General features: G+C 41.6%; 1 protein-coding gene across 1 annotated transcript in view; it reads right to left on the bottom strand.

Annotated features, from left to right (window-relative positions):
• UTP18 (UTP18 small subunit processome component) overlaps positions 1-23,644 on the bottom strand; it is a 972,748-nt gene that overhangs the window by 343,809 nt on the left and 605,295 nt on the right. Inside the window, exon 7 of the mRNA XM_044084934.1 lies at positions 7,949-8,039. Coding sequence (XP_043940869.1) covers positions 7,949-8,039 — 91 coding nt within the window. The remainder of the gene's footprint in view (positions 1-7,948; positions 8,040-23,644) is intronic.

The raw sequence follows: 23,644 nt of genomic DNA, 5'->3' as shown, positions 1-23,644 counted from the left end.
TTACATTTATGGTAGGTACAAAACTGTACTATGTACTTCAAGGATGCATCTGCAGTCCTCACATATGGGTAGAATACCATAGCCAATCTGGGGGTGGTAGGATCTATGTAAAGGATGGTGTAGCTAAAATGCCCTGCAGGACTGCCGTAGCAAAGCCTGCTCTGGATCTGGAATATAAAGGTAAATTGTAATGCTTGGAAAATGTATGCACGGGAGCTCCATGTAGCATCTTCTAAAATGTCCTTGGTAGCCACCCCTCTTAAGAAGGCTGTGAAGGTGGCTGTAGCTCTGGTGGAATGAGGTCTAATGTTAGCTGGCACAGTTTTGCCATGAAAGGAGTAACAAAAACAAATGCAATTCCCTATCCATTTTGAAATTGTCTGTTTGGAAATTACTTTTCCTTGTGCACCAGCAGCATATGCTACAAACAGCTGGTCAGTTTTTCTGTAACTTTTAGTTCTGTCCAAGTAGTAGCGCAACTGTCTGTGAATGTCCAGGGTATGCAGAAGTTTCTCCCCTTTGTTTTGTGGATTTGGAAAGAAGGTAGGCAGGTGAATAGCTTGGTTCAATGAGACCCTGGATACCACCTTTGGCATGAATGAAGGATTGGTTCTCAATGAGACTCTGTCCTGATGAAAAATAAGAAATGGTTGTACTGCCATGAGGGCCTGTAACTCAGATACTCTTCTTGCTGAGGTTATGGCCAGAAGGAAGGCAGTCTTCCAAGACAGGAACTGTAGTTCTGAAGATGCTGCTGGTTCAAAGGGAGGCAGTGTTAGTTTTTCCAACACGAAGTTAAGGTCCCATGTAGGCACTGGTGGTTTCCTTGGAGGATTGATGTTTTTAATTCCTCTTAGAAACTGTCTTAGGAGAGGATGAGAGAAGACAGGTGGATCAGTATTGTATTCTGCTGAAATTGCTGAAGCATGAATTTTAATGGAAGAGTAAGACAGGCAATTGTGGAGCATTTCTGCCAAGTATTCCAGGATATGTGCCATATTCATCACTGTCGCATCTAGGCCCTTTGTGGTGCTCCAAGTGCGAAATCTTTTCCATTTTGCTGAATATGCCTTTCTTGTGGAAGGCCGTGACTTCCATGATGATATCCTTCACTCTCTTGGATAGCTTATCCTGGGGATGAGTCAAGGTATTCTCCAGGCTGTTAGTTGCAAGGTTTTCAGGTTGGAATGCAGAGTTTTGTAATTGTGCTGTGTCAGGAGAAGTGGCCATTGAGGAAGAAGCCACGGTTTCATGCGTGACATGCTCTTTAACAGTGGGTACCAGTGCTGCCTTGGCCAGTCCGGAGCTATCAGAATCACTTTTGGCTGCTCGGTCCTGATCTTCAGTAAGACCTTGGTCATTAATGGAAGAGGTGGAAATGCATACACTGTTAGAGTTCTCCAGCTGAAAGAGAGTGCGTCCACTTTCCATGCTTGTGGGTGGTATGTCCTTGAGCAGAATTTCTTCAGCTTGATGATTGTGGTGGGAGGCAAAAAGATCTATGTCCAGCCTCCCCCATGATTGTGTTATCTGAAGGAAGATGTCTGGGTGCAGCATCCATTCGTGTGCATCCATGATATTTCTGCTTAGGCTGTCCGCCAGTATATTGTCTTTTCCTGGCACAAACTGGGATTGCAGCTCTATATTGAGTTTCAGGGAAAGTTCCCATAGATTCATTGCCAGTCTGCAAAGAGGGTAGGAATGGGTACCTCCTTGCTTGTTTATGTACCACATAACTGTGGTGTTGTCTGTCCTTATTAGCAGGTGGCCTTGATGCAGAAAGAGTTTGAAGGCCTCGATTGCATGTATCACTGCCAGCATTTCCTTTTGGTTTATGTGCATGTGTAGCTCTTTTTGTGACCATAGTCCTTGAATGCATCTGCCCTCCATGTGTGCTCCCCATCCGTGGTCTGAAGCGTCCATTGTAATGGTTCGGCTGGCTATTGGTTTGCTGAAGGGCAGACCCCTGTTTGACTGGCTTGCTTGAGCCCACCACAGAAATTCCTTTTGAAGGCATGGAATGAGTGGTATCAAAGTTTCTAAGCTGTGACTGTGCTGCTGAGTCCATAAAGTCCTTAGGTACCATTGTAGTTTCCTCACATGCAGCCTTGCTTGTGGAATCAGAAGAATGCAAGATGCCATGTAACCCAGGGCCTGCACGATTTTCCTTGCAGTCAGCTGAGTTTGTCTTGTCAGATTTTTGAAGTAATCCGGTAGTTGTCTTTGTTTTTCTTCTGTGAGAAAAGCCATTTGGGTGGTTGTGTCTAGATTCGCACCCAGAAAAGTTATTCTTTGGGATGGAACAAGTCTTGATTTGTGAATGTTGACTGTATATCCCAAGGCCTGAAGTAGGTGGATGGCATAATTCAAGTGTTTTACCAAAGTTTGTTGGCTGTCCGCTTGTATAAGGCAGTTGTCCAGATATGGGTATATTTGAATCCCCTGAAGTCTGCAGTGTGCAATTACTGATGCCAGGCATTTCGTGAATACTCTGGGCACAGTAGATAAGCCAAAGGGCAATGCTGAGAATTGATAATGCTCTGAACCTGCAAGAAATCTGAGGTGTCTTCTGCAACTTTGTCTGATAGGGACATGCTGGTATGCCTCCTTGAGGTCTAGAGTTACCAGCCAAGACCCCTTGCCCAGCATGGGAAGGAGTTGCTGTAGAGTCAGCATTTTGAATTTTGGCACAATGAGATAAGTATTCAGTGCGGACAAGTTGAGAATAGGCCTCCATTGTTTTTCTTTTCTTGGAACAAGGAATAGTCTGGAATAAAATCCTTGGCCTTGTTCTGAAAGAGGAACCTTTTCTATAGCTTTCATTTGCATTAAGTTGGAGCTTTGTTTCAAAGCCTCTGCCCTTTGATTCGGTGGCAGGTCTGGCATGCCTTTTCTTTTTGGTAATGTGTGAAAATGGAACCTGTATCCTTTGTCTATTATTTGCAGTGTCCATTTGTCCCTTGTAATACTGTGCCAATTTTCTGAGAATAAAGAAAGCTTTCCGCCCAAAGGTGCTTCCAATTGAGCCCTGGTTGGCGGTGTCAAAGTAAAGTCATTGAGTCTGTACTTGTGCAGCAGTTGTAGGTCCTGCACTACCTCTCTGGTTATGAGGCTGCCATTGGCGTCCTCTGTAGGAGCCTCTAGCTTGCCCTCTACCTCTAGCATGCCTGTTCTTACCTCACTGAAATCTCTCTGTGTCTGGAAAGGACCAATTCTTGGAAGGCCAATTTCTGCTGAATCTTGGTGGTTGGACTTGGAGAAAATCTTTGACTGTTTATACAGATTTTGCATTTTCCTCAAATTTCTTTAAGACCTCCTGAGCAGTGGAGCCAAATAACTTTTGCTTTTCCAGTGAAGCATCCAGAAGCTTTGCTTTAACATGGTCTGGCAGAGATTGTTCCTTCAGCCAAGCATGCCTATGTATGACTGCACCTGTCATAGCAGACCTACATGAAGCTTCCAATGCATCACAACCACACTGCAAGAAATGGTTGCTAACCTGTTGGGAGTTATGTACCAGATCCTGAAGTGATTTGCAATCTAGGGATTCAGGTGAAGACATTCATCTAACAAATACTCTTGGTACTGTATCATATGAAATTGACAATTTAATGCCCTCATAGAAAGAGTAGCAGAAGTATACACTTTTTTACCCCATCTCTCTAAAGCCCTGAACTCCCTTTCAGATGGGAGTGGATTTTTAGTAGTGGCAGCTGCAACCCCTTTAGGGCCCTGGGAAATAGTTTCTGGATCAGCAGAGTGGGCCTTGTAAAGGAAATGATGTGACTCCGGGACCCTGTAGTACCTATCGGGTTTGACAGGAGCCAGAGGAAGAGTGTCAGGGGTTATGCTAGACTCAGAGTACACATCATCAATGACATTCAAAACAGGAGGAATAGCCAAAGGTCTATGCTGAGGTAAATGCAAAAAAGTCCTTAATCTCTTCCTGGAATCAGAGAATTCCTGGCCCTGCCATTTGAAATGCTCTCTCATAGTGTGAAGGGTCTCCCCGAAGGACAGCTCTTCAGGAGGGGAGGCTGAGGGGATAGATTCCTCGGCATCAGAATCCTCGTAGGCTGAAAAAGCCTCCTCCTGGTAGTCCGAGAGAGCAGAGCCATCAGAGGCCTCATCTGAGGAGTGGGGATCAGAGGGCTCAACCCTGGGCCTTTTGTCTAGAGGAGGTTGAGAGCCCCTGTCCGGATGTGGCTGAGAGCCCCTAATTAAGGAAATAAGGTCCTCTGCTAAACTTAGAATCTGTGAACCTGTAGTGGGTCCCTGAGGAATAACCCTGGGAGGCAAAGCTTTTGTGTGTTTAGCAGCTTTAGCCCTGGTGAATGCCTTTATGGACATGGATGCAGGAGGCCTGGCTGCACCACGTGCTGGTGTAGCTTTGTCTAGAAGAATGGTGTTGGAAGTTTCCAGGACACCAGTTTCTGAAGGAAATTCAATAACCGACTCAGTAGGGGCCTCCGTGGCCGAGGTTGTCGGTTGAGCAGTTTCGGTGGTCGGAAGTACCAAGGACTCTGTTTCAGCCGAGACCGAGACACTCGCGGTAGGCCTAGCCGTGGTTTTAGCCAAAACTGCGGTCCGCATGTGTCGGTCCTTGTCTTTCTGTTTCTTGGTTAAATGAGGAGTCGGAGACTCTGACGGCATATTGTAAGAGAAACTAGCCCCAAAAAATTCCTCTGCAAACTCCGCCCGACGCCTAAGAGTGCGTCGATTGAAGGAAGTACAGGCTGAACAGGCCGAGACATCGTGGTCTGGGCCTAGGCAGGGGAAGCAGTAAGAGTGGAAATCCTTATGAGGTATTTGTTTCCCACAAGTTAAGCAATTATTAACTTTATCTGACATCGGCTGAGGCAAGAAAGAGTCCCCAACGGGGTACTTAGCTTTTGAAGTCTTCGGTAGCTGAATTACAGTAGCTGGCCGACCGGCACTTGCAAACTGCTTCTGCTTCGGGCACCATGCGGCAAGAAAGACTGGGGAAGATGGCATCGGCTGACGCTTTTATACCCCAGGCGCTCTGACATCGGGGAAAGGGCAACATCAGTCGACGCCAGACCCAGACTTTGGAATCCGGCCGACTGAAGGGCTGCCTGAGGCAGGACAACCCATATGTGAGGACTGCAGATGCATCCTTGAAGGACATCATGTAACATTCTTGTTGATATGAATAAATATGGAATATTCAGCAGTGGCTGTCACCGAAAATATCTAACCACTTCAGTTGTACTCATCTACCTAAACTGGCATCACTCAACTTCATGGCTACCTTTTTATTTATTCACTTTATTTATTTAACATTTGTTTAACAGGGAAGTCTGACTGGGCAAAATTGCTCATTTTCATTAGAGGCCTGGAAAGAAAAGCTCCACATAACAACATAATCTTATGGTAGCATGATTCAAGTTTGCTTAAATCAGATTTTTTGATTTTAGTAAATATAGAGGAGGCGTATAGTAAAATGGATAGCAGGCGGTTCCCAGCAATAGCTTGTCTGGAAGAGTTTAAGAAAAGTTTTATTCTGTAAACAGAACCTAATTTAATGTGGGCATTTCTGATGGCATGAGATATAGGTTTGCCAAATTTTAACTTATTTAGAATGATACCGAGTAGCTTGGCATCTGAAGTGGGTTTAATTAAAGTGTGATTGGATGAGGTGATTGTAAATTCATGGTTGGGGGAGTTTGTTTTGTGGCATTGGTTAGAAAACAGCATTAGTTTGGTTTTGTTGGGATTAAGGATGAGCTGGTACTTTTCTAAGAAAGATTCAATGGCAGTAAAAGATTTTTGAGTATTGTCTTGTAGTTATTTTAGGGTAGGTGCAGTGCAGATGACAGTGGAGTCATCTGCATACAGAAGTAAGGTTAGTAGCTTTGTGTAGGTCATTGGTCAGAACTGTGAAGAGCAGAGGCCCAAGAATTGAGCCTTGTGGAACACCTACTGTAATGGGAAGTGGGGAGGAGAGGTCATCGTTTTTAAATTTTTAATAATTTTAAGTCCCTTATATCATCATGGTGTTTGTTTATATGTGGAACAGCTAAACTCTTTCAGAGTATCACAGCTGTAATGTGTACATAATTTAGCTGTATAACAGTAGACGTGAACTGCATTCTGGGAGAAACTATCAAGTGAGTATTAATAAGCGATTATGATCTGGATACCAGATTGCTAAAAGCAGACGGCCATAACAAGTGGCATGTACCCTAAAGAAAATAAATGGAATTAGGGTTAAACAGGCACTGATCTGATCTGGATCTGCAGGGCTAGTGTGCACAAGTGTGAAAAAAGTTGGCATACATTACTGTGGCCATTTTTATTACAATCAGACATGTGAAGGGGTACACAGCCAAAGTGGCTATAACAGATAGCAACACATGCAGTCAGTGGATAAAAATGACCAGTCCCTGTTTTTGTTTAATCATAGTCATTGATCTGGCTTGGCAAGGGACAGTGTTAATATGTATGTGGGAGGGGTTGGGGTTATGTAAGTATAAAGTACCATGAGTTTTGTTTACAGACATTTTACAAGAATGGACATATTTAACTACAAAAATTAGGTGGAATGGGCTAAAACTAGTGTATGATATTTTACAGGCACAGTAGAGTTACATGATATAACCTATTTTTTTATTTTTCTGATGATTATTATAATTTGCTTACTGTGAATATCTTTAGCTTCGCTTTAGAACAGACATGCTCAGAAGTGCAACTACATAAAGTCATACATATAATGGCACAGTCTGAAATTCTGCATCATACCTGGTTTCTACTCAGGGTGGGGAAGGAGGTAGCATCATATGAAATATCATCACTTTGTAGGCTGCAGGTGAAGCTACTATCAGAAATGCATGTATTATTATTTGTCACAGCATCAAAGATAAAATCCACACACAGTTCTCTACAGAAAGAATGTTTTGGGACACTTATTCCAAGGCCTCATCCAATCCAACCCCAAATCTATTCTCATGCAGTGACAAACATTATGCAGAATTAAAGTTGTGTGCGTCTTCATATCCAAAATCAGCATGGTGCATATTGTATGTATGCATCATGTCATACTTCTCCACTTTTCTGAGAAGTTTACTAGAAAATTTCAGTGTCAGATGTATGAACTTACATACCCAGGTACAGCCAGCATATTAAGATGGCATGTTTTTTTTTTTTTTTTTTGCCATTTGATTTTGGTTCAAGCAAACACATACATGAAACAGGGCAGGGAGTGCATTAAGTCAGAAAAGATTTTTCTGCAATATATTCTTCTTACAATTAAGATTTGTTAATATGCTTATATTTTTGTGTCACTCTCACTGTTTTAAACTGTTGTTTCTAAGCTGTACCTCACAAATACATTGGAAGTTGGATAAACTATCTGCTATGGAGTAGAAATGTTTATGCTAACTATGTATCTAGATTCTGGACTGGATATATATCTACTTTTCAAGAACCTCTACACCCGTTTTTGATATCTACGGGTTGAAAGGTATGGATCAAGGGACGTAGGCTTGGCTGTCCCATGCAGGTGATGGTATCGCTCATAAACATGAGAAAGTATGCAGATGTAGGAAAAAGATGTAGGACACCCTCATAATGAGGCAAGTTGGCCATGTCAGCCACCTGTCTTACCAAAGCACTGTTGTAACTGAAGCTCGGCATCACTTCTTACAATAAACTAATTCAGGGTTATTTGTGGTCGTATTTTTGTTTTGCCTTTATCTGAAGACTGACTCAAGAGTATAAAAACAGATTCCAAATTACTGTTCCTGCTTATAAAGTACACTGAGTTAACTTTTTAATGAATGAACTGCACAGCTAGCCCAATTAAAGTGCTTCCTATTAATTATATTAAAATGAATGCAAATTAAGTCACTTACAGTACACAACTTCAAAAAATGACAGCAAAAGGACCATTACTGAAAAAGGAAAAAGTTTTAACAACTCAGCTTACCAGAGTGACTGTAGATTTTACTGCCATCTGGTGAGAAAACAGCTCCAGTAACATGACCATTTATCTTCATGCTGGCTATCAGCTCTTTGGTCTAGTGAAACATCAAACGAATAATCAGTGCCATTTTATATACACAAAAACAGACGTTCACACTTTACATCAACAAATGCATCCAAACCATATGGCACAAAACTGTAAAATTAAGCAAACATGATTAGCAATGGTAACTGTGAATCCATTACCAAGTTAACAAATGATTTCCCACCAAATATCATTCAGCCTCATATAATTCCATTAGGCAGCTGCAAAGTACATGCACTACAGAATCCAGCTATTTATAAGTAAGTGCCCTGCTATCACATGACTATAAAGTGAAAAAATGTTTAGGCACTTTGTCCTAATATGAGATGACAGCTGTATCATCAGGAAGACAGATATTGCCAACTAATTTCATTCAAGATCCATATCAGGTAAAATCCAGTGAAGAGGGAGACAACAAGACCTCTGACATGTATATTCTGTGAACAGAGCATGAACAAGTTAAAAAAGAAAAAAAAGATGCAATGCTGTGAGAACATATTCATCTTAACAGCAGATGTTCAAGTAAGATCACTGCTGCAGTATGAATCATAGTAAGTGGGGATTACACTCCAAGCACACATCCAGCCATCATGTCTGGTATCTGGTGCTTTCAGATATCACAATGCAAGGGAGGCCTCCCTGCAATCCTAATGTCAAGAGGCCATACATTGTGGTATAAAGGGAAAAGGTACCCATAACATTTTTGGATTTTTTTTAACAGTGGGAACATATTCATAAATGTGCCTCTGGGATGCATGAAAAGGGCTAAAAATAAACCTCACCTATAGAACAAATCTGAAGTGTAAACAGGAAAGGTTATTTTAAATTAAAATTGTGGAAAATCTTTCAGTATGCAGAGACAAAGATTTGAACAATATGCCAGCACAACATAATACACTACCAGACACTAGATATGAGCAATACATTCAAAATACCAACGCACTGAAAATTTTCTCACAAAAGGTCAAAACACAAAAACTCAAAAATGCTAAAAAAAGTTTTATGCAGGAGCAAGCCCTTCTGCACCCCCCACACACCCTTCTACATATATATAGCAACTCTGAAATCGAACTACAGCGTGTAAAGGACAAAAAAAAAATAGTCCCAGCTGTACAGAGATCTCATATAACACCTTACCAGAATTTTTAGTACTAAGAAAAAATCAGTAGCAGATGGGGTCTATTTTACTTGTTTCAACGTTCTGTGCATCACCATATGGCAGTTGACATTTCAGTCTGTTGACATTTCAAATGTATCCGGGTTATGGTCCCTACATCAAAGAAATTGCTTTTGTATGGCATAATGCTCTAGCACCTCCTTACTGGGGGATTTGCCTCCTCCATACCCCTTTATTTATATATACTACCTCCACAATCACACAACCACAGAGAAGCATGAAGTGCTGTATGCAAGTAGCAAACATCAGTTAAAGATAAAAGAATTTTCTACACTTCAACAAAAAAAAAATCATTACAAAAATTGGTGTTTCAATATCTGATGAATAAAATACAATCAACAATTTGTATTCAAATTGATCACGTGCTTCCTGATCACACATAAACATAGCTGTGCTGTGCTCATTGTAAGGATAATTGTTGCAGTATGGATGATAACATGAGTGAGCAAGAAGGTACTAAAGCGTATCTGAACTGGTCCATAGGCCTAGGATGGTGGATATGGCGTATAAGCCTTGCAGGACTGCAGTGGCAAAATCTGCCATGTTATTGGACATTTCCAGCTTAGAAAAGGTGTGAAGAAAAGTCTATGCTACTGCCTCAGAATAATTTTGTGTTGAGACATTCCAGAACACAGCTGCAGTAGTATAAAATGGTCTTGTGAAGTGTGCTCTAATCTGCCCTTATAAATATTTTTTTTCATAGTGATCACAACAGGTAATTCAACCCACCAAGCACTTAGGCAAGGTTTACATGGACAATTATTGTATTCCAGTGTATAGTATTAAGGACATAAACAGTTGATCAGACTGCTTAAAATTCTTTTGGTCCTGTCAAGGTCAAATCTTATTTATCAATATATATATATATGGGTTCCTATGAGTTCAACGAAAACATATTATGTCGAATGCGTTTTCGTCGACACATGTAGAGCGAACAGGCAAAATAGCGAAGCAGCTGTTCAGTGAAATTTTTCCCTGGGAAAGAAGTCGCTTGACCGCTTCGTTGTTTTGTCGTGTTCTGAAGTGTAGTGTGGTCCCTTGTCCGGTATAGCTCCCGAGCGTGATTCTGCAACAGTTACTGACCTTAGGGTTAGGGTGCGGGTTAAGGTAAGTGCCTATGTATGAAAGTGTTTACTGTTATATATTTTATGTTAAATGTATGGTTGACTTCCGTGTGTATGTGTTTTCAGTTGTTTACTTTTGTTTTGGGGGGGTAGAGTTAGGGTTAAGGTAAGTATGTATGTGTTTTAAGTTGTTTATGTGAATGTGCGAGAGTTACTGACCTTAGGGTTAGGGTGCGGGTTAAGGTAAGTGCATATGGTTTAAAATGTTTATTGTTTTTTGTTCGTTAAATGTATGTTTGGGTTATGTTTATATGTGTATTTAGTTGTTTACTGGCTTATGGGGGGGTATAATTAGGGATTGGGTATGTGGGCATGTGTTTGGAAGTGTGTAATGTGTTTTTTTTTTTGCAGGGGCTGGAACAGCGATTTCTTTCCCTAGGAAAGAAATCGCTGTTCTTAGGATTCAACATTTTCAGCTTTCGCTGAAAATGTGTCGATGTAACATCATTCACTGTTTTAAGCGTTCAATGTTGCAATATATCTATCAGGTTAATAATAATATATATATTTTTTACCCTTGTTTTACAAGTTTTGAAAAAAAAAAACACTGGAAGCTAAATGGCCTAATTAAGTTTGATTTGAGAGACCACTTCAGATATAAATGAGTGATAGTTCTTAAATGGCACCCTATCTTCGCAGAATACCACATAAGGTGATATGTAAATAGAAGCCTGCAGCTTTGCTACAAAAGCCATTATTTCAGCTAGTAGTAACTCAGTTTCATAAAAAAATGAGGTTGTGGCACCAGCTGACCTTATGGGCTTCCACTCAATGACTTTGGTATAAGAGGAGTCGACTAGCACCATGACCTCAGTACTTTTCTTGCCTCTAAAGGTAGGAGCTCCCTAGAGAGACCCTGAGATCAAGGGTCTGGGACCTGTAATCCAGGAAAAAGGAAAGACAGAAAGAGTGTTAACCTGACTGAGAAGTAAAATGTCCCAGCCTACCCTATAGGCTATGGGGAGAAGGAGGGAGGGAAAGAATACTGCAACAGTGAATACACTTGAATATCTACATTTATGCAAGTATACACAACTGTACTACGTTATTAGTGTTTCAGTGTTGCAGTCCTAACTTGTGGGATGATTCTCAAAGCTGAAAGGAAGGGAAGATGGAAGATTAAGGAGAGGTGAAGATGCCCTTCAAGATGGCAGTGGCAAATCCTGCTGTTGACTTGGAGAAGGCAGAAAAATGGTAATGTTTGGTAAAGATATGCACTAAAGACTAAGCTGCTGCCTCCAAAATGTCTTTCATGGGCACCCCTTTAAGAAAAGCAGTAGCCCTAATGTAATGCATCTTCACAGCATCAGGGGTTTCTTACCAAGATGGCTGTAACTGAAGGAGATGCAGTGGGAGACCCATTTTGAAATGGTTTGTTTAGAAACTGGTTTCCCCTCGGAGCTACTGGCCAATGCTACAAACAACTGGTCTGATTTCCTGATAGTTTTGGGACAGTTTTGGCTTTAAGTAGCAACAGTGTTACCTATGTGCATCCAAGGAATGGCATACCCTTTCCCCCTTGTTCTGTGGGTTGGGGAAGAAAGTAGGCAAATGTATGGCTTGATTTAACAAGGTCTGTCACTACCTTAGGCACAAAGGAGGGGTTTGTCCTGTGTGACACTCTGAGTGGAAGATGAAGAAGGGTTCCACACTAGAGGGCCTGAAGCTCAGAAACTCTTCTGGCTGAGGTGATAGCTAGTAAGAGGGAAGTCTTCCATGTCAAAAAATTTATCTCAGAGGAAGTAGTTGGGTTGAAGGGTAAGTTTTTCCAACACAAAACTGAAGTCCCAGGGTGGGCCAGAAATCTTTCTGGGCAGCCTAATGTGAACGACCCCTCTCAGAAACTGTTTCATGTGAGAGTGAAAAAAGATGGGAGGCAGAGCAGTCAGGTAAGGCTGAAATGGCTGAAGAATGGATTTTTAAGGAGGAGTAAGACAGACCTTTGTCAAAAAGGCTGGCCAAATAAAACAGAATGACAGGAACCTTGGATTGATGAGGGTTTAGTGATTTTTGCCCACAAAGGATGAATGTTTTCCATTTGGCAAAGTAAGATTTCCTTGTGCTACGTCTCCTGGCCTCTTTTAGAATATCCTGGACTTGCTTGTCCGGAAGAGGTTCCCTCTATGAAATCAAGGTATCCTCTATGCTGATAATTTGAGGGTCTGCAGGTTGGAGTGTATAGTCTTACCATTGTCCTGTGTCAACAGATCCATTCTCTGTGGCAGCTACCATGGTTCTGTGCCGGTTAGGCTGAGCAGCAAAGGATACCAGTGCTACCTGGGCAAATCTGGGGCTATTAGTATTACTCTTGGCCCCTCTTCTCTTATCTTCAGCAATACCTTGGGGAGCAGTGGTATTGGAGGGAAGGCAATAGAGGAAAAGGCCTGTCCAAGTGAAAAAAGAAAGCATCTGTATTCCAGGCTGTCTTCATTTTGACCCTGGAGCAAAACTTTTTCAAATGAGCATTTCCCTTGGTGACGAAAAGGTCTATCAATGTACCCCATTTTTTGGGCTATGCTGAGAAATACTTCCAGGTGCAGTTGCCACTCATGCAGGTCTGACAGACTTGTGCTGAGGTGATTTGCTAATTGGTTGTGTACACTCGGCAGGTATTGTGACAAAAGATGCAACCCTAGGGAGTGTGCCGTTTCCCAAACATCCACTGCTAAGTGGCAAAGCAGGCAAGAGTGAATTCCCCTGTTTATGTACCACATAACCATGGTATTGTCTGTTTTCACTACTAGTACTCTATGCTTCCATTCCTTTTGGAAGGCTATCAGGTCATTTTGGATTGCCAGAAGTTCTTTTAGATTTATGTGTTTGAATCTGAATTTGGAGTCCTATTTTCCTGGAGTCTGGAGGCCATTGAAGTGGGCTGCCGAAGCTACTTCTGATGCATCCCTTGTCAAGAGTTTGTTCCCGAGGGATGAATCTGATGGGCAGTCCCAGACTGAGGGAGCAAGCTTGGGCCCACCACGCAAGAGATCAGCTTTATCTTGGCTATAAGAGGCTGTAAATGTTGGCACCACACATTCTTGAGGTACCACGGAAGTTTCCTCATGTGCAGTCTGGCAAGCAGAATCAAAAGGATGCAAGAGGCCATGTAACTTAGGGCACTGAGGTACTCCCTGGCTGAGACGTAATACCTGACCATGATTTTTTTTTTTTTTTTTTTTTTTTTTGAAGTACAGGATCAGGAAACAGGCTTTGTCCATGGGTAAGAAGACCTTCTGGAGAGTTGAATCCAGAAGGGCCCCTAGGAACACAATCCTGGTGATGGGGTCGGTTTGTGATTTCTGAACATTTATTGCGAACCCCAGGAAGGTTAAAGGGTTCTTGGTGAAAAACAACTCAGATTTTCATTTTTCCAGGTTTGCTGCATGAATAAGGCAGTCGTCCAAATAAGGGTAAATTTGGACCCCTATTGTTCTGCAAAAGGATAGTCGGCCTAGGCAATTTGTGAAGTCCCTGGGAGCAGTAGACAAGCCAAAGGGCAGAGCACAGAACTGATATTGCCTGGCACCTGCTCTGAAGTGCAAGAAGCTTCTGAGTGATTCCTCTATGAGAATATGCAGGTATGCATTTTTTAGGTTTACCATAACCATGAAAGCATTTGGGGAGATCGCAAATAGTAAGTTTCTGAAGGGTCAGCATCTTGAATATTGGAACCTGCAGGAATTGGTGGAGTCTTGACAGGTCCAGTATTGGCCACCATGTACTTTCTTTTCTCGGTACCAGGAAGAGTCTGACATAAAATCCTCTTTCTGATAAGTGTTCTGTTTCGGTTCCACAAAGCCTTGAGACACAGTAACTCCATCTGGGTCAATGCCTCAGATTTCTGGTTTGGTGGAATGTCTGGGAAGCCTGAGATAATCAAGGGGTGCTTGAATTTGAGTTTGTAACCTTTTGAAATAATGTTTAACACCTAATAGTCTGTGGTAACGAGAGTCCATTTTTGTGGAAAAGTGATAACCTTCCCTCTAGCTTGGGGGGGAGAGAGCCATGGCAGAATCATGGTTGCTCCCTGCCAGAAGCTTGTGGTCGTGAACCTCCTGGCCTAATTGTTTCTAAATACTAGTGCTTGGGCCTTGGGTATGGTCTTCGGCTCCTTTCCCTACATGGCTTTCTTTGCCTAGCCATAGATTGGTAAGGAAAGGGCCAATGCTTAGTAGGGTAGTTTCTGCTGAAACGTGTAAGTTGGACTTGAAAAAAGTCCTTAGCAGTCTGTATGGACTTGGCCTTGCTTCCATTTTCTTAAGTACAGCCTCAGCTTTGGGATTAAACAGAAAGTCTTTCTCCAAAGGAGAGTCCAGGAGGCTGGATTTGACATGCTCTGAAAGGGACTGCTCCCTCAACCAAGCATGTCTTCTGATGACAGAGCCTGCAGCTGCAGCCCTACAAGAAGCTTCCATAGCATAATATCTGCAGTACAGGGAGTGTTTTGCTACTGACAGCAGGAATTACAAAGGTCTAATAACTCTTTAGAGAGACTCTTGTTCTCTTTTGCCCATCAGTTTCTGCTTCATCTGATTCAGAATAGTTTCTTGATATTTAACCATGTGAAACTAGCAATTCAAGACCTGCATGGCAAGGCTAGCAAATGTGTAAACCTTTTTGCCAAATCTGTCTAAGGTCTTACTTTCCCAGTCAGTAGGCAAGGGGCTTTGGAAGAGCTAGCTTTTGTTCTCATAGGGCCTGGGACAATAACCTTGGGGTCTGCCACAGGGTTTTTAAAAAGATGTTTGTGTGAATCCAGTGAATCCAGAACCATATAAAACCTGTCAGGCTTTCCAGCAGCGAAAGGCAAGAAGTCTGGCTTTAAAGAGAAGCCCTGAAATTCATAGTTCACCACCACTACAACAGGTGGTGTGGCAAGGGGGTTGTGATCGGGGATGTTAATAATTTCCCCAATTCTTTTCTTTGATTGAGGGTAGTCTTGAGCTTCCCACTGGAAGTGTTCCCTCAAGGTGTGCAGGGCTTCTGCAAAGGAAATATCCTCAGAAGGGGAGGCAGATGCATGGCTCTACTCTATGTCTGAATTCCCAAAGAAGGCAATGGAAACACCTGCTTCAAAGGTAGCATCATCCTGGTCAATATCATCAGAGTCAAAGAAATCAGAAAGATCTTCTGGAAGTGTGTCTCTCTTTTACCTGGGGAGGACTCGGGAGGAGGCCATTTGGATATAACCGGAGAGATTATGCCTTCAGACAACCTCACAAGATCCTGTTAATATGACAGCCAGAAAGCCTAGGGTAGGTCTGGACAAAAAACACTATTTTGTGAGTGTCCTTAGGTTTGGTCTGAAGCTGACATCTGATGCAGAATGGGCACCTGGCTCCTACAGGTGAAAAGCTGCTGTAATATCCTGGCAATGCAGAAGACTGTGTGTTTGTCAGGAGTCAGTGGCCTGCACAGCGGTCCTGGACCAACCGAAGAACTGAGTCCTATGGCTTGAAAAGATGTCAAGAGACCAGAAGGCATACTGGACTTCAAACGGATCTCAATAGAGGCTTCCATCACCACCTCAGTCATGGAAGGGGGCTGTAAAAGCTCTTCAGCTATAACAAGCCTAGGAGGGCTGGCTGAAGGCAAGCAGGCATTATCCGAGGCCATAAGCCTGCAGCATTTTTCCAGGTGTCTTTTCCACTTAGGGAAATCTACTTTGGCTCGACTAGCAGATACCATAGGACGTGAGCAACCTGACGACTCTCAAAAGGTGCCTAGCTAGAATCTCAGCCCTATGTCTAATGGTCCTGCTATTAAAGAGGACACAAAAGACAGTTGGGAACGTCATGTTCCAGGCCCAAGCAAGTCACAGCAAAAGGAGTGAAGTCCCGGTATGTTATCTATTTGCCACAGCAGAGACAATTATTCATTTTCTCTGACATTAGGCAAATAATACATAAAAGGTTTCCTAATGTTATATTTTGCTTTCCTAAGTCTTCTTTCTCTGGTGTGGACTGACTGATGCACTGACTGGCACTCTGCTTTGGGCTCCAAAAGCAAGAAAGGACCGGGGTTATGGTACCAGCCAACTCTCCTTATACCCAAACGTAATGATGATGGAGAGGCCCGTCCATTGGCTCCAGAAGGAGGAAAACTATTCTTTGGTGGTCAGACCAGCCAAGGGCTTCCACAGCAGGAAATCCCACAAGTTATGACTGCAACAGTGAAACACAAACAACATTCAAAGTTTTACTTTCCAAGCTACAAGTCACATGTGCTTTACACGTATGGGTGTACAACAGCCTTTTGCTGCTGTGACAGAAACCTCATGACATGAAAACCACCTTTGGGTCCCTTGTGCTCAGCTCCTTAAACAAAAAGTCTCAGTGTTGTCTCAGCCAAAGGCAGCACCCAGGATCAAGTTGACTTTGTCCTGAATAGCCTTACTAAGCAGCTTATTGTTAAGGGCAGAGAATGGAAAACATGCAAGAAATACATGCTTAGAGATGAAAAATGTGTCCACTGCTTGAGTTGCCTTGTAAGAGTACCTAGAGCAATGCTCTGAAATCTGGTGCTTCTGGAAGGAAGCCAGAATGCTACAAACGAGGGCGAGTTCCTGCAAAACCTTTGGTGTCAACTTCATTTATGGAGACTGTGCAAGATCTACTGAGGCAATCAACTAGGGTATTCTGAGTTGCTAAAATACAGATGAATGGAGCTGGATGCTCTGCTTTTTTCATTTTGAACATCTTTATTAAATTATGTTGGGGAGCAGGGAAGTGTTAGCTGCTCCCTCCATACAGACATACTGTACACAGACTGATGGAAAAAAAAACATACCATAGTAAAATTTTTTTCAGTTACCTACATTGCATATGTTTTCTTTCTTTCTTTATAACTATGGCCATTCAGTCCAACATTACATAAATTTCTCAAATCCTGTCTTCTCTTAATCCTCACTCCTCCTCCTTAGCATTACACTGCATGTATGGTTTCCACAAATTCCATCTGTTTTTGTGTAATTTGCTCCTTTCCTTTTCTAATATCTCACTTCCAGTTCTTTTATACCTCTTTTACAATATTAAGTCCTTCAAAAACAGATACTCTTTAGATTCTGATTTCCATTATCTAGTATTTTTTTTTTCATTGCAGCCACTAGAATTACACTTCATAGGGCCTTACTACATTTAGGCAATTCAGATACCACGTCTCAAGCTGGATGCTCTGATATGAGGCCAGGACTCAGACCAACAAGGCTAGTCTGCCCAGTGGGCAGGAGCAAGTGCCACCTTGACTGCCGATATACCTCATCACTTTAGTATGTCTGTAAATGGTTTTAGGACTCCCAAGAATAAAACTAGTCTGAAGAAGTGCACACAGATTGCCTGCAACTCTTTGATGCTGATATGCCTGGCTTTACCCCTGCTGTTTCAAATGTTTGTCCTCTCATGGAACCCAAGTGCAACCACCAAAAGATAAGTTGAAAGAATGTAATGTTACATTCTGATCTCATCTGGGCTTCACAAAGAAAAACCTTACACTGGCCCTTACTCATGCCATCCACCAATGGAACTCTTTATGGGATGGATGAAGGGGGATTACCCTCTCGATGGAAAGAAAGTGTCACTATTTCAGATTCCAGAGGTACCACTGTGATTACTTTATGTGCAGCCTTACCATGGGGACCATAAGAACTGAAGAAAACATACCACACAAGTGAACAGGCAACTGCACCAACAAATTCAACGGTAAAACAAAAATAAAACCACTTGTAAAAAGACCAGACTCACAAAGCCAGAGATATAGCTGAAATAACTTTAATCCAAGAATAAAAACCACAAAGCTTTTGGGAAAATATCCTTTCCTCAGCGTGTGATAAAAGTCAAATGACATCCAGAAAATTTATATAAGACACATGACACAGCATAACCAATCAAGCAACTTAAATAATTAATAGAAACATTTTAAAAAACATACATCTTGTCCCCTCACAGCAAGACGTTGTCCCGTTCGATTCTCAGCTAGATCGTCTTCTGTGTGGAGACATACGTGAATGGGCGTACCTTTGTTGAAGGTTGTGCGTCAGGGCCGGCAACTCGGCACGTAAAAAAATCAACTGCCAATCATTAGCGGACCGGAGTTCCGCTGTGGCGACCCCTAATCGGGAAAAGCCGAAAGACACACACACACATCAAGCATCATACAAAGCAACTTATACAAAGAAGTTCAATAATTTCATAGTTCGATAAAAACAGATAATTCTATAACTTTACTTAATTCTACTTCAGAATCAACTTTACTTTGACGACAATATTTACTCCATGGAGCACAATGCATAAAATTTATTCATCCTGTCAGCAAGAAAGTATAAGCTTTCCTGTTTCACTGCTTGTAATGCAAGTAATGTTGGTTATTTAGCAATGTAGCAACCAAAAAATGAACAGCAACAACCGCCCACAGAAGCTCAGGACCAGCAAAACTATAAGAAAGATGTTTAATGTTAACACATCCACCGACTAAGCGCTTTCACCTAAAAAGGCATCTTCAGAGTCTGAGCGTTGCCCTTTTGTGGGGTTGCATATTCCTTTTATTTAGCAATGTACTTTGTGTGCCCCACCTCTACGTTAGTAAATGTAGTAGAAAATTGAAAGACTGGATAACTGAGCACTTGCAAAGCATTGTTCTAAAAATGGGTCACAACATATTTTTAACTTTAGAGTGATTCATAAGTTGAATCACTGAGACCACTTTAAGCACAAGAGAGGAAATTAAGGGGTGGGGACTTGAATAATAAACTAGAAATTGTGGTATATGATTGGATACTTAGATTAGAAGCAGATCGGTTTCCTGGGATAAATACTGCTACCAGTGTTAAGTTGATTTTAAAGCAAAAACAATGAAATTATAGAATTATTTTTTATTGAATTATGAACTATGAAATGATTGAATTTTTTGCACAAGTTGCTTGCACTGTTATGAAAATGGATAACACCATATCTTTAACTTTAGAGCAATTCAGAAGCTGATACTGAAATTAATGGGAGGGGATCTGGATAATAAGTCAGAAACTATGGAATATGATTGGACACTTAGAAGCAAATCAGCTCCATGGAATAAACAGAGTTAACGCAGATTCTAAAATAAAAATAAATGAAATTGTACAATTATCTGTTTTTATCGAACTATGAAATTACTGAACTTCTTTGTATAAGTTGCTTTGTATGCTGTTGGATGTATGCTTTAAATTATTTTATTAATTACTTATGTTGTTTAATTGGTCATGCTGTGTTATGTGTCTTATAAATTTATTGGTATCATTTTACTTTTATCACACACTGAGGAAGGGATATTTTCCTGAAAGCTTTGTGGTTTTATTCTTGGATTAAAGTTATTTCAACTATATCTCTGGCTTCATGAGTCCGGTCTTTTTACAAACAATAGAAAAACATACAACCTGCAGCTTTCAAGATGTCGCTTGCAAACATGGATGGCAGGGTGTCGGGTCAATGTTTGGCAGAAAAATTCCTGCTGCATTCAGGTATTGCATAACAGAACTGTTTATTGCACTTTTTGTATGATTTTACAATCTGTCTGCAGTTTTTTATTTACTTATTTCTGTGTGTTTACCAGGTAAGTGGGTTGGCCTTTTGACTCGTTGCAAACACAACTAATCTCAATTAGCAAAAATAAAAAGACATAAAACTAGAGTGCAGCAAAATAAAAGTTAAATAAATTGTACTACAGTTTACAAGCATCACACAAACAATGCAATAGGAGTACAATAAATACAAATAAATTAATTGGAAGAAAGTAATCATTCAATAAAAAAGCAAAAAAAATGTATAAATATTATCAACATTTCAAGCATCATCATAAAAGCAGATGCATGTGACTTCCTTGCGGAGCTGATCTTTCAGTGAAGCTTTAAGGGCATCCACTGTCATTTTTCTTTCACATAATTTGGAAGGAAGTTCCAAGTATCTAGTCCTACCCTGGAAAAATATACATTTTCAGCTATTATTGTTTTGAAACAAGGCCTGGAAAGGCCAAGGTTCTCATACTTACTATTTCTGACAGGATAGCTCTAATTTCAAAAAGGCAGTTTTACCTTCAGTGGGGGCAGCGGCCATGTTTAACGATTCTGAAAAGTGAGCAAAGAAGTGTTGCCCTGTTTTAAACTAGAAGCTAACTACTGCCTTTTAGCAAATCACAGTACAACTGCAAGTCTGCTAAAAGAATGAATCTACAATTTTTGATTTCAACTACCTGTAGTCTGAGTGTTGTATGATGTGTGCAGAGTAATAGTGATACAGAATAGTTATGTAAAATCTTACTATAACCATAAATGTCCTTCTCTTCTATGTTGCAGTATTCTTTACATGTGGGAATTCCTCTGCCCAATGACCCGACGTCCAGCCAGTATACAACAGCTTTTAGTTTCTGCAAGTACATGGGAGCACGTATGCTCTGACAATCTCATCCATAAAAGGACGTCCACACGTACAATCCTCAGAACTGAAATGCCCCAGAAGGAACACCAGAACTAAGGAGTAATAAGAAGCCATCCAAAGAAGAAACACGATGCAGCGGGGGAAGGTGGGAGGGACAGAATACTGCAACATATTACAGGAAGACATCTATGGTTATGGTAAGATTTTACACAACTATTCTATGTCCTTCTATTCATGAACCCTGGGAAGAAGAAAGAGCAGAGGAACTTTGCAATGAAAATTTTTCAACAAAGCCATGCAGAATGGCTTTCGTAAACCCTCTCTTGATCTAAAAATGGTGTTCAACTTGTAATGTTTGGTGAAAGTGTGCAGAAAAGACCATGTAGCAGCCTCCAACATAGAATTAGTATCCTGCCCATTAAAGAATGTCCCTGAGGAAGCAACATATCTAGCGGAATGAGCCCTAACAGGCACAACAACAGATTTACCATGGAAATCATAGCAAAACACAATAGCCTCGGAAATCCAAGAAGAAACGGTCTGTTTAGAGAAAGGCAAACCCAGAGCCCTGGGATGGAAGGAAATAAACAGCTGATCAGATTTCCTGATAACCTTGGTCTTATGCAAGATCCTTTCACTAGAGGATTGAGAAGGAAAGAAGGTGGGCAACTGAACAGATTGATTAAGAGACACCTCATTCACCACCTTAGGCATGAAAGAAGGATTGTTACGTAAAGAAACCCTGTCCTTGTGGAAATCCAAGAAAGGTGGGAAGCCATCAAAGCCTCACTCTCCGAAACCCTCCTAGCAGATGTCAAAGCTAACAGAAGCACTGTCTTCCAAGTACAGAACTTTAAAGAAGCTGAGCCAGCAGGCTCAAAAGGAGCAACAGTAAGCTTCTGTAAGACATAGTTCAAATCCCAAGGAGGAGAAACTGTTTTCTTGGGAGGTTTAATATGTAGCATGCCTTTAAGAAAAAGTTTTACCTCCAACCTGAACGCTAAAGGTGGAGATAATGGCAGACATGCAGAAATAGCAGAAAAGTGAACATTCACTAAAGAGAAAGACAAGCCACTGTCAAATAATCCACACAAGAAATAAAGAACTACTGGAATATTCACTGAAAATGGATCCAGAATTCCTGAAAGGCACCAAATGGAAAAACTTTTCCATTTGGATACGCAAGATTTTCTAGGATTGGGTTTCCAGGCCTCTTGCAAAACCCTAAGCATGTCCTATGAAAAAAGGTGCCTGAAAGGAATCAAAAGTTGATCACCCACATGGTCAGTTGTAGGGCTGACAAATGTGGATGAAACAGAGATCCCTTGTTTCGTGTGAGTAGGTACACTCTGTGAGGTAACTTGTGATGATTGCCCTTGGCTAAATACAGAAGAGGGAACCAGTGCGATCTTGGCCAAAAGAGACTTTTGGTTTGTCGCACTGAATCTTCAGCGGAACACAGAACATTCTAAATGAGAGGAAATGGGGGGATGTATAAAGAAACATCCCCTTCCATGAGAAGGGTACAGTGTCCACCTTTCAAACCAGGGGATGTCAGAGGCTGGCACAAAATAGAGGATGTTGTCTGTTCAGAGGGGAGGCAAACAGATCTAGGAGAGGGCTACCCCACCAATGGACCAAGTACAGAAACACATCCCTGTGAAGCATCCATTCATGGGACTGAGTCATGGGACCTGTTTAAGGTGTCTGCCACAGTGTTTTGAACAGAAGGAATGTAAACTGCAAGAAGAGTCACCCTGTACTGAATTGCCAGCTCCCATGCCCTGAGAGCTAACCTTCGTCCCCCCTGCTTGTTGATATATTAGAGAACAATGGTGTTTGTCTGTAAATACTTTCAGAGGGCCTGGTTGAAAAAAAGGATGAAAGGCATATAAAGCCAGAATCAGAGCCCTCATTTCCTTGATGTTGACATGCTCTCTCTTTTGAGGACGAGACCAATGGCCCTGAACCTTCTTGGAAAGAAATGTTGCCCCCACCGTGTGTGTGAGGTGTCTATGAACTGATTTTGAGATGTCTGGGGCAGAACAAGAAGGCCAGGATTCCGATTTAGCTGCTGAATCCACCAAAGAAGCTCTGTTTTTAGAGAGGGAAGGTGAGGAATCACAAACTCCAGAGGGTGAGCATGCTGAGTCCAGACTTGACTTTATAAACCAGTGAAATGTCCTCATGTGGAGTTTTGCAAAGGGCAGCATGTGAATTGTGGAAGCCATGAACCCAAAAAGTCTTAGAAACCCCCTGTCTGTAATGGCAAGAAGAGGCAGAAGGCTTTCCTGAAAATCAATGAGGAACTGAACCTTGTAGGTAGGAAGAAAAAACATCATAAGGTCTGTCCTAAACCTGTACCCTAGGAATATGTGATCCTGTGATGGAGTCAAAAATTATTTTTTTGAAAATTTATGGTGAACCCCTAGAGTTTGAAGGAGGTGTATAGCCACCTCCAGGTTTAAAAACAACTGTTACGACAGAGGAGCCAGGAAAAGGGGATTGTCATGGTATAGGTATACCTAAATCCTCCTGGACTCTCAGGCAGGCAATCACAGAGGCCAAGCACTTTGTGAATACCCTTGGGATAGTGAAAACACCAAAATGCAAGGCAGAGAACTGAAAGTGCAAGTTACTCACTGAGAAATGTACTAATTTCCTGTTCAGAAGATGGATGGGCATGTGTAGATATGCATCTTTGATGTCTAGAGAAGTCATGTAAGACTGAGGGTCAATCAGAGGAAAGAGTTTGTAGGGGCAGCATGTGGAAAGATGGCACTCCTAGGAAAGTGTTTAAGTGGGAAAGATCTAGGATTGGTCTCAAAGGACCATCTTTTCTGGGAACTAGAAACATCTTTAAGTAAAACCCTCTGACTCTCTGATCCATAGGCACATTTTGAATTGTGCCTTGAGA

This window comes from Protopterus annectens, chromosome 10.part0 (genome assembly GCF_019279795.1).
Source record: "Protopterus annectens isolate FY-2018-M chromosome 10.part0, PAN1.0, whole genome shotgun sequence".
NCBI classification, from domain to species: Eukaryota; Metazoa; Chordata; order Ceratodontiformes; family Protopteridae; genus Protopterus; species Protopterus annectens.
Note: the sequence above shows the minus strand (reverse complement) of the source record. Positions and strands in the feature narration are given on the sequence as shown.